The 13909-nt window shown below is 53.8% G+C and overlaps 1 protein-coding gene across 5 annotated transcripts in view; it reads right to left on the bottom strand.

Annotated features, from left to right (window-relative positions):
* Positions 1–13909, bottom strand: part of MYLK (myosin light chain kinase) — a 276422-nt gene that overhangs the window by 73106 nt on the left and 189407 nt on the right. For 4 of the 5 annotated variants that reach the window (XM_043873786.1, XM_043873784.1, XM_043873783.1 and 1 more), the window contains 3 exons: positions 11010–11081; positions 8787–10582; positions 1755–1871 (listed from right to left, as the gene is read on the bottom strand). In XM_043873786.1, the coding sequence (XP_043729721.1) occupies positions 1755–1871; positions 8787–10582; positions 11010–11081 (1985 nt within the window). Of the gene's footprint in view, positions 1–1322; positions 1396–1754; positions 1872–8786; positions 10583–11009; positions 11082–13909 lie in introns of those variants that run through there. The other variant, XM_043873787.1, reaches the window with a different exon arrangement.

Genomic DNA, 13909 nt, shown 5'->3' with positions numbered 1-13909 from the left:
GCCTTGAGTTGCAGAATGAATTCCCCAAACCTTTAAAAATATCCCCAAATATATTCTGTAAGGAAAAAGGAAATTTTACTTTGAAAACAAGTTTGGTTTTAAAAATAAACCATTTTGCTTTTTCTGGAAAAGGTGCTGACGCTTTGCAGATAAGAATGAATTGCTGTCCTGCCTTCAGCTGGACATGTAAATAGGACCTAAAGAGGCCAGGGATTCCAAAAGCAGATAACCTCATCAGCAAGAGGGGCTTCCTTCTGAAATCATCATGGTTCCCAAGTGTGGGCTGTTAGAAACAGGCTTCTGAGGCCAAGTTTCCAGGAACACTATTCTGCAACACCTGTCTAGAAAGAAACAGGATCTGACCTGGGTGGGTGACAGGAGGAATCAGGAGCAGCAGCCCCTTTGCCTCAAAACACATGCTTCAAACCCACTTCTGAACTGACTGTACACTTCCACCCATAGAATCTGCTCCCTTGAACTCAGAACATCTGTGACAAACACATTCACAGAACTCCAGGGAGACACACACAGCATTTTACAAACTCAGGTTTACTATTGGCAACTGACAATTTAATTTGTGTTGCCATTGCGTGTGTGTGTTTAAAGACTTTGGTTGTTAAGACTCTCCTTCCTTTTCTCCCGCTCATTGTGTATCACGATCTTGGCTTTCATGATCAGGAAATCACATTACAATATCTAGAACAGAGACAACGATTCCACATCTTGTGAAACAGGTTAGAAGTTTAGAAGTCAAGTGATCGCGTTCACAGTCAGAGGAACAACAAAGCTGGTCTTCAAGATGCCTTATTTGGACACTAGCTTTTAACATGTCACTGATAGTTACTAACTAGGCATTTCAAAGGCAAGAAATTGTTTCCCCTAACTACCTTTGTAGGTCATTGCAGGAAAGTAACAAAATACTGAGAATGGGCCCTGGATTGTGAGTCCCAAGATGGGACTCTGGCCCTAGCTCGGCCCTAATAGAGCAGGAAACTTCATGAGGGACACTTTCCCTTCCCTGAATGGCCCAGTGTCCTGTCATATCAAGTGGAGGTGGTGGCCTAAACCATCTAATCTCCTTGCAAATGTAATTCTAACCTACGCAGAGAAGAGCAGGAGACTCACAAACACACCACCCGTGTGCCTTTAGGACAGATCCCCACAGGACTGGACTCGCCCCCTCCTCCCAGGAAGCTCCACTCAGACCTGGCAGGACTCTGCCCTCACGCCTCTCATCCCCTCCCTCTGTTACATTATGATTATTCCTCTCTAACCACAGAGGCAGGCCTGTCCCCCTACCCAAGGCCTCAGCCCCGACTCACCTCCTGGAAGAAGTGCCCCCACTTGGACCCCACTCTGCTCCCTCCTCACGGGTCTGCCCAGCCAGCACTGACACTTGTTTGTTTCAGCTTGTAAAACCCTATGTAGTCATTTTCCTGTGGGTGTGTCTTCTCTCCTTTCTCCTCCTGTCTTGTGTCCGGCTTCCTTGCCTGGCATGAGGGGCGGGGGTTAGGACCGGGGAGGGGGCCCACAAGGTGAGCAGCCCTCCTCCCAGCTGAGTGCAGGGCTGCAAGGCCACAAGGAGCCATCAAGCAGAGCTGCCACTTCCCTTCCTGTCTCATGTTGCAAAAGATGGTTTGTCACCCACGATGAGAATGCCTCTGGTAGGGATGGCAGGTGCAGGTCTGTTCAGGGATGGTGGGCGCTGAGAAGTGGGACTCCGTGTGGGGCTGTGGTGGGTGGGTACCACCTACCGTCCACGGTGACTTGGCAGGAGCACTCAGCCTGACCGGCACTGTTCTTGGCTACACACTTGTATAAGCCTCTGTCCTCGGGCAGTGCCTTCTCGATGGAGACGGAGCACAAGGAGCCTGTGAGGAGAAGGAAGAAGTGTTGAGTGGACCAGGTCTGAGCCCAACATCTGCCCGGCACTGGGAGTATCACAGTGAGTGAGCTTCACACAGGCATCCTCAGGAGCCCAGAAGTCAGAGGTCCCGTGGGAACCAACTCGCTCTCCTCATCAAAGCCCATGGATAACCCAGATGCAAAATAACTGATCCCTAAATACACCCAACCCCCGCTTCCAGCGAGTTCTCTCATAGAAATACACAATAGCAAGGTAAGAAGAAGAGAGAGAAATAGCCCCTGCCCTTGGAGGGCAGTAGCACAATACAAGGGGCAGATGACTCAGGCCCTCGCACTGGACGTCACCAAGAGAGACAAGCTCAGGTCCCCAGACTGTGGTAGGGACAGAGGCAGGTGAGGACGCTCCACCAGCTTACCGCAATGATTCTGGGAATTCATTCTAGGAAAGGATGTTTTGAACAAACAGGTGAGTGGGGGAGGGCAGGAACCCCTGCCCAGCAGGGACACTGGCCTGTGGGCAGATCTGCTGGAAGGAGACAGAGACCAGCCAGGGACCCTGGAGCTGGCTTTTCAGGAATGGTATCTGCGCTGACACTCCTGGCTGATGAGGGGCCCTGGGCCGGGAGAGGGGCACTGCAGGGCTGCCTCCCCCAGGGGAGGGTCTTTTGGTCCCCTCCGAGAGGGATGGGACAGCTCTCTTTTCCACAGGTCTGCCCTTGCCCCAGCACGCCTCTTCCGGCCTGGTTGAAGGAAGGAAGGGTCAGGTTGGGTGTACACTCAGGAGTCTGGTCCTTGCCTACCCTGGCTCTCTCATCCCAGGGCTGGCTCCTTCTCTGAGGGACCCCTTTGGGGAGTTTCCCTGAGGGTGTGGGGAGAGACCACCTGAGGACTGGGCCTGCTGGGCCAGGCAGGGGGGCAGCAGTGCTCTCGCTCCTGCCCTCAGACACACACACAAGCCAGCAGCACGGCATCCTGCTCGAAGCTGCCCTGTTGTCATGGCAGCTGTCATCACATGAAGAAGAGGACACAGCTGGAGCCATGCGCATCCTGCCATCTAGAGCTCCGGCCACCTCCCTCTCCACCACACTGCCCGGCACAAGTCACTGGTCCTGAGCCGGCAGAGCTCTATGCATCCCAGGTGTGAATGTGCAGAGGCAGGGCCTTTGATCGAAAAAGTACCTGTGCCCCCATCAGACAGACACACAGACTTGACCAACAAATACAAGGACACTCGGAGAGAGGAAGGGTGACGTCAGTTCTGCACAGAGAATCTTACCAAGGCTGGAGGAGAAAGCAAGATAGAAGCGTTGTTTATTTCCTGGCACCTGGGTGAAGTCTTCAACAGGGAAACCTCAGTTCCACCAACTCCCTGGGTCAGGATGGCTGATCTGCACCCCCTCCCCCCTATACCCTCATTTAGACCCCATTCTTCAGCAGGGCCTCCCTGCACTCTCCTACGGGGTACAGCAATGCCTCAGGGTCTCTGTCCCCTGTGGTTAATTTGTAGAAACTGCAACAGAAAGGATTTAGGCTGGATTTTTAGGAATTCTGTCATGAAAGTGAGAACTATGAGGCACAGAAATCAGGGAATGAGAGAAACTATCTTCTAGAGAGAGAAGTTTCCATTCATCCGAGAGGCAGGGGCATGAGAAGATGACCTCTGGCCTCCAAACTTGAGGCTTAGAAAACACGGACCCCATCCTGCCATTTTTCCTCAGTCTGAGGCTAAGGCCCACTCCCAACGAACCTCCTGGTCGAATCTCTGACTGTCTCTCAGCTTCAGTCCCCCAGCTGCCTTAAGCCTTAAACCAAAATGGCACAAAACAGTAGTGAGACCCCAGAAGAGGTGGAACATGTAGACCAGAGCCCTCGTCCTTCACGGTGGGGGCTGGGGTGGGAGGTGGGGGGATGGGTGGGATATCATAAAGGCAGCTTTTCCAAGTTGCTCAGAGCCTAGACCCCTGGCCATGTGTGTGGGTTGGGGGAGGGCCCCCGGCAGGCTTGGAGGCTGGGCTAGCCCAGATTGAAGAATCTGGTATTTCCTGTGGGACAGCTTATTCCTGACCTCCAGAAGAAAAACCGTTTCCCAGAGTTTTTTTGAGAAGCCTCAGTCTGGTGGGGAATTTTGAGAAGGTGAGGGGGATGGGAACCAGGGATCCAATGAATGGCTCAGCTAGAACCCTCCTTGGGAGAGCCCCTCAAGGTCACAGAGTCTGAAGGCCCCCTCCCCCCATCCTGCCTGTGTTCTGAGTGTGGGGAGAGGGGAGGTGGGGTGTGTGAGGTGGAGGGAGTGGTCCCAAGCCCCAGAGGCTCTGATGAGGCTGTTCTCTGTGTCAGTGCCCCGGCTCATCAGGACAGGGCTACTCAGCTCTGGGTCATCTCTTCGGGGACAAGGCCATCTTGAAGCACCCCCAGCCATAGACAGGCCTCTTCTATGCCCTGAGTTCACCTCCCAAGGCCATTACTAAACACGTGCCTCTCTCCCACCCTAGCTGTTGGAGGGCAGTGCCTGTGACTATTGTGAATGTTTTTTCCTGAGCCTGGAACACCGTCAGTTAAAAAAAAAAAATCATTCTGAGAATGACCAAGGCATTTTTCTGGAACAGGTGATCTGGTAGGATCTATGTAAGAAAAAGTCATGAACGCTTAATCGAACATAACTCACCCTTGAAAGAGATAATACGGTTTCTAAAATGGAAAGAAATTCTTAACTCAGAATTCTTCAAGTGGATTATGCATCCAATGAAATGGGCTGGAATACCGCCTTACACATAGTAAGTGTGGTGTAGATCCTTGTGTTTTGTGGGATGGACTTACATAGGTTTTGAAAAAGCCTTTGCAAGATCCCACACTAACGGCAATAAAAAATGAATCACCCATTGACAACACAACGAAAATGAATTCTCATTAATAGATGAGGAGAAATGTTTGCTGGGGGAAGAAACCTGGCCTGGGGACAGAAAATAAGGCATAAAGATGAAAGAAATTCTCAGCAGCAGCACAGAGCTCCCTGTCTGGCCACCGGCCTCCCAGTCCTGGGCCAAGGCCTGAGCAGCTCAGCTGCAGGTCCAGAAGAGCCTGGTGAGGCCACCCTGCAGGCCCAAGGGCAGGCCCAGTTGCTGTAAGTGAGCACCGTCTGCCCTGTAGCTCTGGGAGATGCAGGAAAAGCAAGGACACTTCCACGAGTCCCTCCAAGAATGCAGTCAATTCAATTGACTGTCACCATAACTCTTCTGCTCTCTTGGCACTAGATGGAGTGAACATAATCATGTTCTGTGGGGCCCATGGGCTATGAGCCCTATTCAAGCTACAGAGTTCAGAGAAGCTCCCCCTGAAACCTATAAACAGTATCCACCAGCAGCAGGTCACAGATGTGCACACTGATGGCGGGAGAGCACAAGGGTCTGCCATGGCCAAAGGCCTGGGGACCACAGTCTGGGAGCGAGGCTTGGAGGAAGCGAACCCTGATCTTAGTCGAGGGAAGAGCGCACGGTTCAGTGCAGTGGAGCGAGAAGGGTGCTGAGTCAGGGAGGTGGGGGTCGAGAGGATACTCAGTGGGGTGCGAAGGATGGAGAAACCCACTTAGCAACCCCCTTCTCCCTACAAACACCTCAAAATGCCAGCTTCCTTATTTCCACTGATGCCATCACTACAACTCAGTCACCCCCTCACAGACACTCAGTGGTCCTGAACCCCCTCCTCTTCCTTACCAAACCCCTGCTCCCTCAACCCCGTTCCAACCTAGGCACCAGGTTCTGTTGACTCTGCCCTTGCTTCTTAAACTGGTCATTTCCTGTCTGTGGCCATGGCTACCTTGCTAGTCCAGGCCTCACCATGTTTCTCCCCAACCTCTTCAGGATGCCCTTTCCTTGTCTTTGGGCACAGAATCAATCAAAGCCCCTAAATCCCAGCTTTGTATCTATCACTCCCCTTCCCAACTCTTACAGGGCTCCTACTGTCTTTAGAATTGAGTTCTTCAGCATGGTAGAGGATGGAATGGACCTCACCTCCCTCTCCAGCCTAGAGGATGCTGGCAGCGGGGAGCCGGCCTCCTCGGCTGCTGTCCATGCTCATATCTGGGAAGCCCACACCCTCCCTGCTGGGAGCCCTGCCTGCCTCCACGCTTCAGATCAAGGTCCAGCCCTTTCACCACCAGCCTCTCCCTGTGGCCCAGCACTCAGCTCCCTCTCGTCCTACTCATCACCGGCACTTAGCTGGAAGAGGTTTATCACTGTGTGCGTGTGTCCTCCCTTCCAGGTCTATTGAGAAAAGATTCACTCACACCTCTCAGAGGCCCTACTCCCTGCAGCGGGGTTTGTGGAAGCGGTCACTGACAAGGCCTTACCCCAGGCTTTCTCCTGGGTGTATGTTTGACCTGGGCTCCTAAAGATTTGGAGAATGAAGCGCTAGAGAAGGGATGGTGGACAGAGTGCAGTTGCTGCTTTGAGATCAAGCCCTCTCCCTACCTTGGCAAGGCAGCAGGCCCGTTCCAAGGTTGGCTTTCTCCACTGCAGTGAAAACACCAAAACTCACCAGCCCAGAGCCCACCACCAGTCTTCCAGCCTCTTGACAACTGTTGACAATGCCGAGGAATGAACAGCCATTAGCCTTTTCCCTTCATAGGCAACGCTCTTGAGGAAGTTGATCAGGGAAGGACCAGCATGCTGACATGCTGACAAGAATTATAATAACTAAGATGTGATGGAGCAGAGTGGTCTAGGCACTGGAACTCAACTGCCTATATTCCAAGACCAGCTCTGTTACTAATTAGCTGTGCAACCTCTGGCAAAGCCGTTAACTTCTCTGTTACAAGGGCAGTATATTGGTTACGAGGATTAAATGAGTGAAAAGAATAAGATGCCTAGGTCAGTGTCTGGCACGTGGTGTTCAATGAATGCAAGCTATTCTTATTTTTCAAAGAGGAATTACAAATATTTAGAATATTTTTAAAGGTTGGACTTGGGGCTATCTCTATAATCCTGTCCCCTCACCAAACTTCTCCTTGTGCTGGCCTTTTAAAATCATTTCTTCTTCTTCAGCTTTGGACCTAAACTGTCCATCTGAGGTGGTGTCTGTGGGAGGCAATACTGGAGTAGCCAGTGTAAAAGGCTCTCGGTGCCCAGGAGATATGACCCACCCTGCACCCTGAGTATGAGCAGCCTGTGCCTAAGGGCTTGGGGGTGTGTCTGAGACCAGGGCTGAGGTCTGCTTTCACTGCTTCGTCCGGTGAAGCAGCTCTTGGTGGCTCTGCAGTTTCTACGTAGGTCCCAGAACAGCTGTACGGCTGTGGATATTGTCCTCAACTGTGCCAACCTCGGCTTCCCTAAGGGTGGTGCAGCCATGCCCCTCACCGTGAGCAGACCTTTGGGACCACACCTGTCCCCAGGATGGCAGCAGCTTGCTTTCCGTCGTGCTCTGAGAGGTCACCATAGGATAAGATGGGAAATACTCCTGGTCAAGGTTTCAAGTCGGTCTTATGCCTACACTTTGCAACCAGGACAGGCTGACAGAGGTGGCAGGGAAGGCTTGGCATCCACTGCTCTGGACATCTCAGCCCATCATGGTGATCCCCCAGGCCCTCCTGTGTGTGGACGGCCAGAATGAGCAGAGACAGGGGGATGGATGAGATGACTTCTGGAGGCCCCTACCAAACTGAGGATTTTCACATGGAAAAGCTATTATGTCAACACAGTGGAAAATAAACCCTTTTCCTCTCTCTGGGCCAGTCTCCCCTTTACTCCTTCAGCAGTTAGATTCAAAACGCTCAGCCAGCCCAGATTTGCTGTCAGAGTGGCAGAGTGAAGAGAGAAACTCCATCGTGAGCTGAGAGGGATAATGCTATCTTCAAGTACTTCATTAGGGTTTTAAAGAGGAAGGAAGGAAGCCAGATGAAGGGTGAGGGAGGGGGTGGAGAGGGGTGCTGTCAGAGGATAGGAGGAGGGCAGTGCAGCCAGGGGAGTGCTTCTGTCTCAGCTGATCAGGATTTGACAGGAATTGTCCTCCCGGGCCTCTGCGGTGGCCGCCCTCTACTCCCCAGGGGTAAAGTGTCGCTTCCCAGGGAGCCATGTACCCTGCCCTGTCCAGGGCCACCAGCCTCAGCCTTGAGTTCAGGCCAGACTCTATTCCAGTGCTGGCCACGAGAGTGGGATGTGGGAAGCCTGCTATCCTTGGAGCTCTCGTTCAGGACTGGAATTTATGAAAACATTTCAAACCAAATGGAGGGGTCAGGGAAAAGACCCTTTCACTCCCATCTCTTCTCTAGGTATAAACTGGCCCATCTGAGAATTCCAAATGCTGAAAGGCCCCAGATGGCAGGATTTATGCACCACCCCCCTTCTCTCCACAACCCAAGAATGTGAAATACCAGCAAACAAGCCTCATCCAAATTAGGAAGTGAGTGGCTCTGTCCGCCTGGCTGCTTCCCCTTCAGGTCCCTTTAAACCCACAGTGTTATCAAGACTCAAGTTGTTGTTGACCTCAAATCACATCCCATCACTACAAACCCTGCCCTGAACCAAAAATGCTGCTTCAAAGGCAGCTCTCAGCCCCAAGCCCCCGGCCAGTCCCAGCCCTAGTGCCCCCATGTCCAAGCCTGTGATTGGAGCCCTCTCTGGGCCAGAGATGGGGTATCAGCCCAGACCCAGGGCTCCTCTGAGGAGCCACGCCTAGGGGTGCCATGAGGGGGCTCTGCCAGACAGATGCTGAGGTCTGGGAATGTGCCCTAGGACCAGACTCCCGCCCCTGACTTCCAGCAGTGTGTGCCCCAGGTCCTGGGCAGGCACTGAGCCTGTGAGTGAAGGGCACAGAAAGCGGCCCTTCCCATCCAGCCCTGGGCTATGAGCATTGTCAACAAGCAGGGCTCTGGGAGCGGACAGTGACTAGGACAGGGTTTCCCTTCCTTCCCGCCCCAGCCATTTTACCTTCTTGGGAGAGGACGATGAACTTGGTGGTCTTGAGTGTCTTTCCATTCAGTGTCCAAGTGATGGTGGCCGGGGGGTCAGAGGACACTTGGCACCGGAGCAGCAGCTTCTGACCCTCTGCCACGCGGAGATCCTGCAGCTTCTCCTTGAAGGTAGGGGCTGTCCCTTGGCTCTCTGGTCTCTTTTCACTATCTGTGGGCCCTGCATGGCCCTTCTTGCAGTTCACATCATTCTTAACCTCCTTCTTAAGTTCTTCTTGCCCAGTGGATTTTGGGATTTCAGCTGGCTTGGCATTGCCCAAGGGTTTGGGGGCCTCAGCTGGCTTGGCGTTATCCAAGGGTTTAGGGGTCTCAGCTGGCTTGGCGTTGCCCACAGATTTGGGGGTCTCAGCTGGCTTGGCGTTGCCCACAGGTTTGAGGGTCTCGGCTGGCTTGGCATTGCCCACAGGTTTGAGGGTCTCGGCTGGCTTGGCATTGCCCACAGGTTTGGGGGTCTCGGCTGGCTTGACGTTACCCAAAGGTTTGGGGGTCTCGGCTGGCTTGACGTTACCCAAGGGCTTGGGGGTCTCAGCTGGCTTGATGTTACCCAAGGGTTTGGGGGTCTCAGCTGGCTTGAAATTACCCAAAGGTTTGGCGGTCTCAGCTGGCTTGGTGCTGCCCAAGGGTTTGGGGGTCTCAGCTGGCTTGGTGCTGCCCAAGGGTTTGGGGGTCTCAGCTGGCTTGGTGCTGCCCAAGGGTTTGGGGGTCTCAGCTGGCTTGGTGCTGCCCAAGGGTTTGGGGGTCTCAGCTGGCTTGGTGCTGCCCAAGGGTTTGGGGGTCTCAGCTGGCTTGGTGCTGCCCAAGGGTTTGGGGGTCTCAGCTGGCTTGGTGCTGCCCAAGGGTTTGGGGGTCTCAGCTGGCTTGGTGCTGCCCAAGGGTTTGGGGGTCTCAGCTGGCTTGGTGCTGCCCAAGGGTTTAGGGGTCTCAGCTGGCTTGATGTTACTCAAGGGTTTGGGTGTCTCTGCTGGCTTGGTGCTGCCCAAGGGTTTAGGGGTCTCTGCTGGCTTGGTGCTGCCCAAGGGTTTGGGGGCATCGGCCAGCTTGGCGTTGCCAACAGGTTTCAGGAACCCTGAAGGTTGGGCATTGCCCACAGGCTTGGGACCTTCTGCTGCCTTGGCATTCAAGGCCTCAGTGTTATCGCTACCATTTTCTGTTGGTAATTTTTTCTTACTGCCCAACACCGAGCGAAAATCTGGGGTGGCAGGTTTTGGAGGGGGTACCTTCTCAGGCACAGGGGTCTTGGGAGTCCCCTTCTTGGCCAGGACAGAGCGGAAGTCCACCTGCTGGGGGCCATGCACCTTCCTCTCCTCCTCTGACAGGGTCTTTGGCTTCACTTGCCGCTGCAGGTTGGCGCGGAAATCCATCTGCTCAGCCGGGATCTCCTTCAGGTCCTCTTCAGACAAGGTCTTTGTACTCACCTTCTTGCCCAGGAGGTCGCGGAAGTCCAGCTGCTCAGCCGGGATCTCCTTCAGGTCCTCTTCAGACAAGGTCTTGGTGCTCACCTTCTTGCCCAGGAGGTCGCGGAAGTCCAGCTGCTCCACCTCCTGCTGGCGAACGGCCTCCTCTGTGTGCTGCCGTGTCTCCACGCGCCTCTTGAGCACCCCACGCACGTCCTCGCCGTCGTCGTCCGCGGGGGCACCCTGGCCTCTCGCCGCCGGCCAGCCAGGCCTCAGGCTCCCGTAGCCGGCACCACCACCACCACCATCAGCACCAGCTCCTCGGCCACAGAGGCCCTCGCAGCTGGCAGGCTCCCTCCCCCTGCGACCAGTGAAGGGAAAAAGGAAAGTAGCAGGAGGAAAAGGGGCCGGGTAAGAAAGAGACGTCAGGGAGAGCAAATCCCCGAGGGAGGGAGGGAGGGCGGAGGAAAGGGGAGGCCAGGGGGGCTGGCCAGGCCGTGTTTATAGAAGGGAACTTTGGTGAGAGGCGCTTGCTTGCTTAGTTGGTTTGTTACATCGGTAATGACTTCAGTAGCCTTATAAGGGTGTGTGCAAAAAAAAAAAGAAAAAAATTTACCCCCCCCCCCCTCCCTCATTCCCCTTCCAATCTCTCTGTCTTGGCTCGGGCAGCCTCAGCTAGAGGATACAAACAATCTGGGGCTGCTGAGCTGGGCCTGCTGGGACCAGGAGGAAGGTGGGTGGATAGTGGCACGGGGCCTGGCCTGGCAACCCCCCCGGGGGACACTCACCGCAGGACCGCTCTGGCCGGGCTGCTCTGTAGCATCAGGGACACCTGGCAACTGCATTGGCCAACACGGTTCCTGAAGAATTCAAAGGATCAATACAGATCAAGGGGCTTTCTGGGCCAAGGGCCTGCCTAGTCTAGGGCAGTAGGGAGGGCAGGGCAGGCAGGACCTGGTTGGCTCCAGGGAAGAGGGGACCATGGACTGAGCTGTGACCCTAACACACCTACACCAGACCTAGGTTTAGGGCAGGGCCCTCCCCGACTTTAGTCACCCTTTATCTTTCCAGCTCTTGCTTAAAAAGGAAAAAAAAAAAAAAAAAGAATCAGCTAAGGTACGCATCCAGAAATAGGAATACTTTTATGTAAGTATATTATAAAAATAATACAATCGGCACTCAGTCAAGGAAGAGTAAAGACTAAAGCTGCTGAGAGCTGTGATGGAGCTGCTTGGTCTAGATTGTGCGGCCCCACTAACCTTGTGCAGTGACCCTGAGTCTCATTCCATGCCCCCTGAATACTGGGGTGGTTATTCCTTCTCCTCACAAGGTGCCCCCATCTGCTGGGTCCCCTCCAGCTGCTCGTGAAATGAAAACACCCTCTAATCCCTCAAGTGACCCTTTTTCTTCTTGTCACAGAGAGGGCTCAGGATTCTTTAGCCCAGTGTTAACACTGTCCGTGACCAGCTGGGGAAAGGGGCTCGGGAAAGGGGCTGCACCATACCCATGCTGTGCTGGGCTTACAGCAGATCAGCCGTCAGATCCCGCAAGGCTGCCATCTGCTGGCAGGTCTGGGCTCTGACCAGCCCAAGAAGGTGCTGCTCAGATGGGGGGAAGTGGTGGAGGCAGATCTGATAGTCAAAGGCTGCTAATAACCATGTTTTATGTAGCACACTCCATCTTTCATGACTCACAGCCACTGTGTTTCTTGTCCCCACAACAGCCCAGTGAGGTTCACAGCATTCTTGTGCCCATTGTAAAGGGAAGGAGGGGAGGCCCAGGGTTTCCAGGATGCAGTGCTGGTCTCTTGGGTGACTGATTTCCTGCACTTGTCCATATCATGTGCACTTCAGGGGCTGGCACCTGCACCAGGTCCTACCGTAGACCTAATCCATCTCATATATTCCATCTCACTTACTCATGACAGATCTGTGAGGCTGGTGTCAGCAACAGTTTTTACAGGTGAGGAAAATGAGGCTTATAAAGGTTAAGTAACTTTGCCTAAACTCACAGAGCTGGCTAGTAGGGAAAAGGGTTGGAACCTGACTTGTAATTTTCCCATCCCACCCTACAGTGCTCTTCAGTACAAATCTATCCCAGGACATGTGTGTGTTTGTGTGTGTCTATGTGTATATGTGTATATCGACCACATGTACATGGGATCTACCTGACGGGCACCTGTACCTGCCAGTCCATGATTGGGAACGTGTATATGTTACCCCTACATGGACAGAGAGCTGAGCACATCTTCCTGTGGCTCTGCCAATGCACTCAAGCAATTACCTTGCTTTGCGTGGCCTCCCTCCCAATGCAGGGCCAGCTCCAGGTCAGGCACCAGCAGCCCATGGTGTGGCAGATGATTCTTGAGGGTCCCGGGGGTCACTATTCGCTCCTCAACACTGCGAACCCACTTGATAGAGGAGAGGTTGGCCTTTCATGCTCCCTAACCTTCTCTCATCTGCTGGGTACCTGCTGGTTACCTTCCTCAATGCTTGGGCTCTAGGGGGCACAGATTCAAGGTTCAGGCACCCCGTTGTGGGCAATGTGAGTGCCCAGGGTACTCCTTTGCTCCACAGACAGCACTTAGGTGCCTTCTCAGCACCAGGCTCTGGGAAGGCTCAGGCCCTCAGAGCATCCTGGGAGCTCAGCAGGATGAGCAGGATGAGGAGGATCAGCAGGATGAAAACTAACAGGGCTTGGGAGACCCGCAGAATAGCCATGGGGGTCACTTGTAGCTGAGGCCTCTCCCCTGAGCACCCTGCTTCTTCCAGGTTGCTGGCTAGTAGGGCCCACTCTGTTCCCACTTTTCTTGTAAGCACAGGGTGTAGGGTCTGGGGTGGGCACGGAGCACGAGGACAGGGTGCCCCAGGGCCGTGTTTTCCGGGGCACCCTTTTCAACATCTCCTCTGCTGGGTTTCCTCCTGTCACAAATAGAACATAGCCCAGATGCAAATTTAGGGGCAGATGTTGACCACATGGCCATGCTTCACCCCAGCCAAGCCCCTCGGAGGCTTTCAACGGTCGGGTGCCCTGACCCCTGAGCTGAAGTGAGCGCTAGCTCCCCACGGGGGAAGCTGGCAAGGGCTTCTGTTGTTTTCTATTACCTGCCTTGAAGAAGGGGGTGCAGGCAGCCTGCTGCCCAATCCTCCTCCAGGCCTCATGGGGGGCACCCAGACAGTCTGAAGTGGCAGTATTGGGAATACTACAGCAGTCCCACTGAAGAGATCATCTCTTGGCATGATCTCGGGGTCACTATATCTACAGCCACAAACCGAAATCTCTGCTAGACTCTTCTTTTAACTTTGCATTTTGTATCTGAGTATAGCCAATTAATAATGTTGCCATAGTTTCAGGTGGACAGCAAAGGGACTCAGCTATACATATACATATGTCCCTTCCCCAAACTCCCATCCCCTCCCATCTGGTCTGCCACACAGCATTGAGCCGACTTCCCTGTGCTATACAGTGGGTCCTTGTTGGTTATCCATTTTAAATATTCGGCTAGACTTTTAAGGCAAATCATGGGTTCATGTGGAAAGGTCAGAGAGGCCGGTTACCTGGGACCCATACCCAGATAACCTAAACAGCTGATCAGCCTCTTGGGGCCTCTTTGGTGTCGGCACAGACTCAGTTACAAAGTCAGGCCTGAGGCTGAGGCCCCAACCCCATGCCCAGCCCAGGTGCTGCC

Source organism: Cervus elaphus, chromosome 19 (assembly GCF_910594005.1).
Source record: "Cervus elaphus chromosome 19, mCerEla1.1, whole genome shotgun sequence".
Classification (NCBI taxonomy): Eukaryota; Metazoa; Chordata; class Mammalia; order Artiodactyla; family Cervidae; genus Cervus; species Cervus elaphus.
The sequence above is the reverse complement of the archived record's forward strand: the minus strand, read 5'-3'. Positions and strand labels throughout refer to the sequence as shown.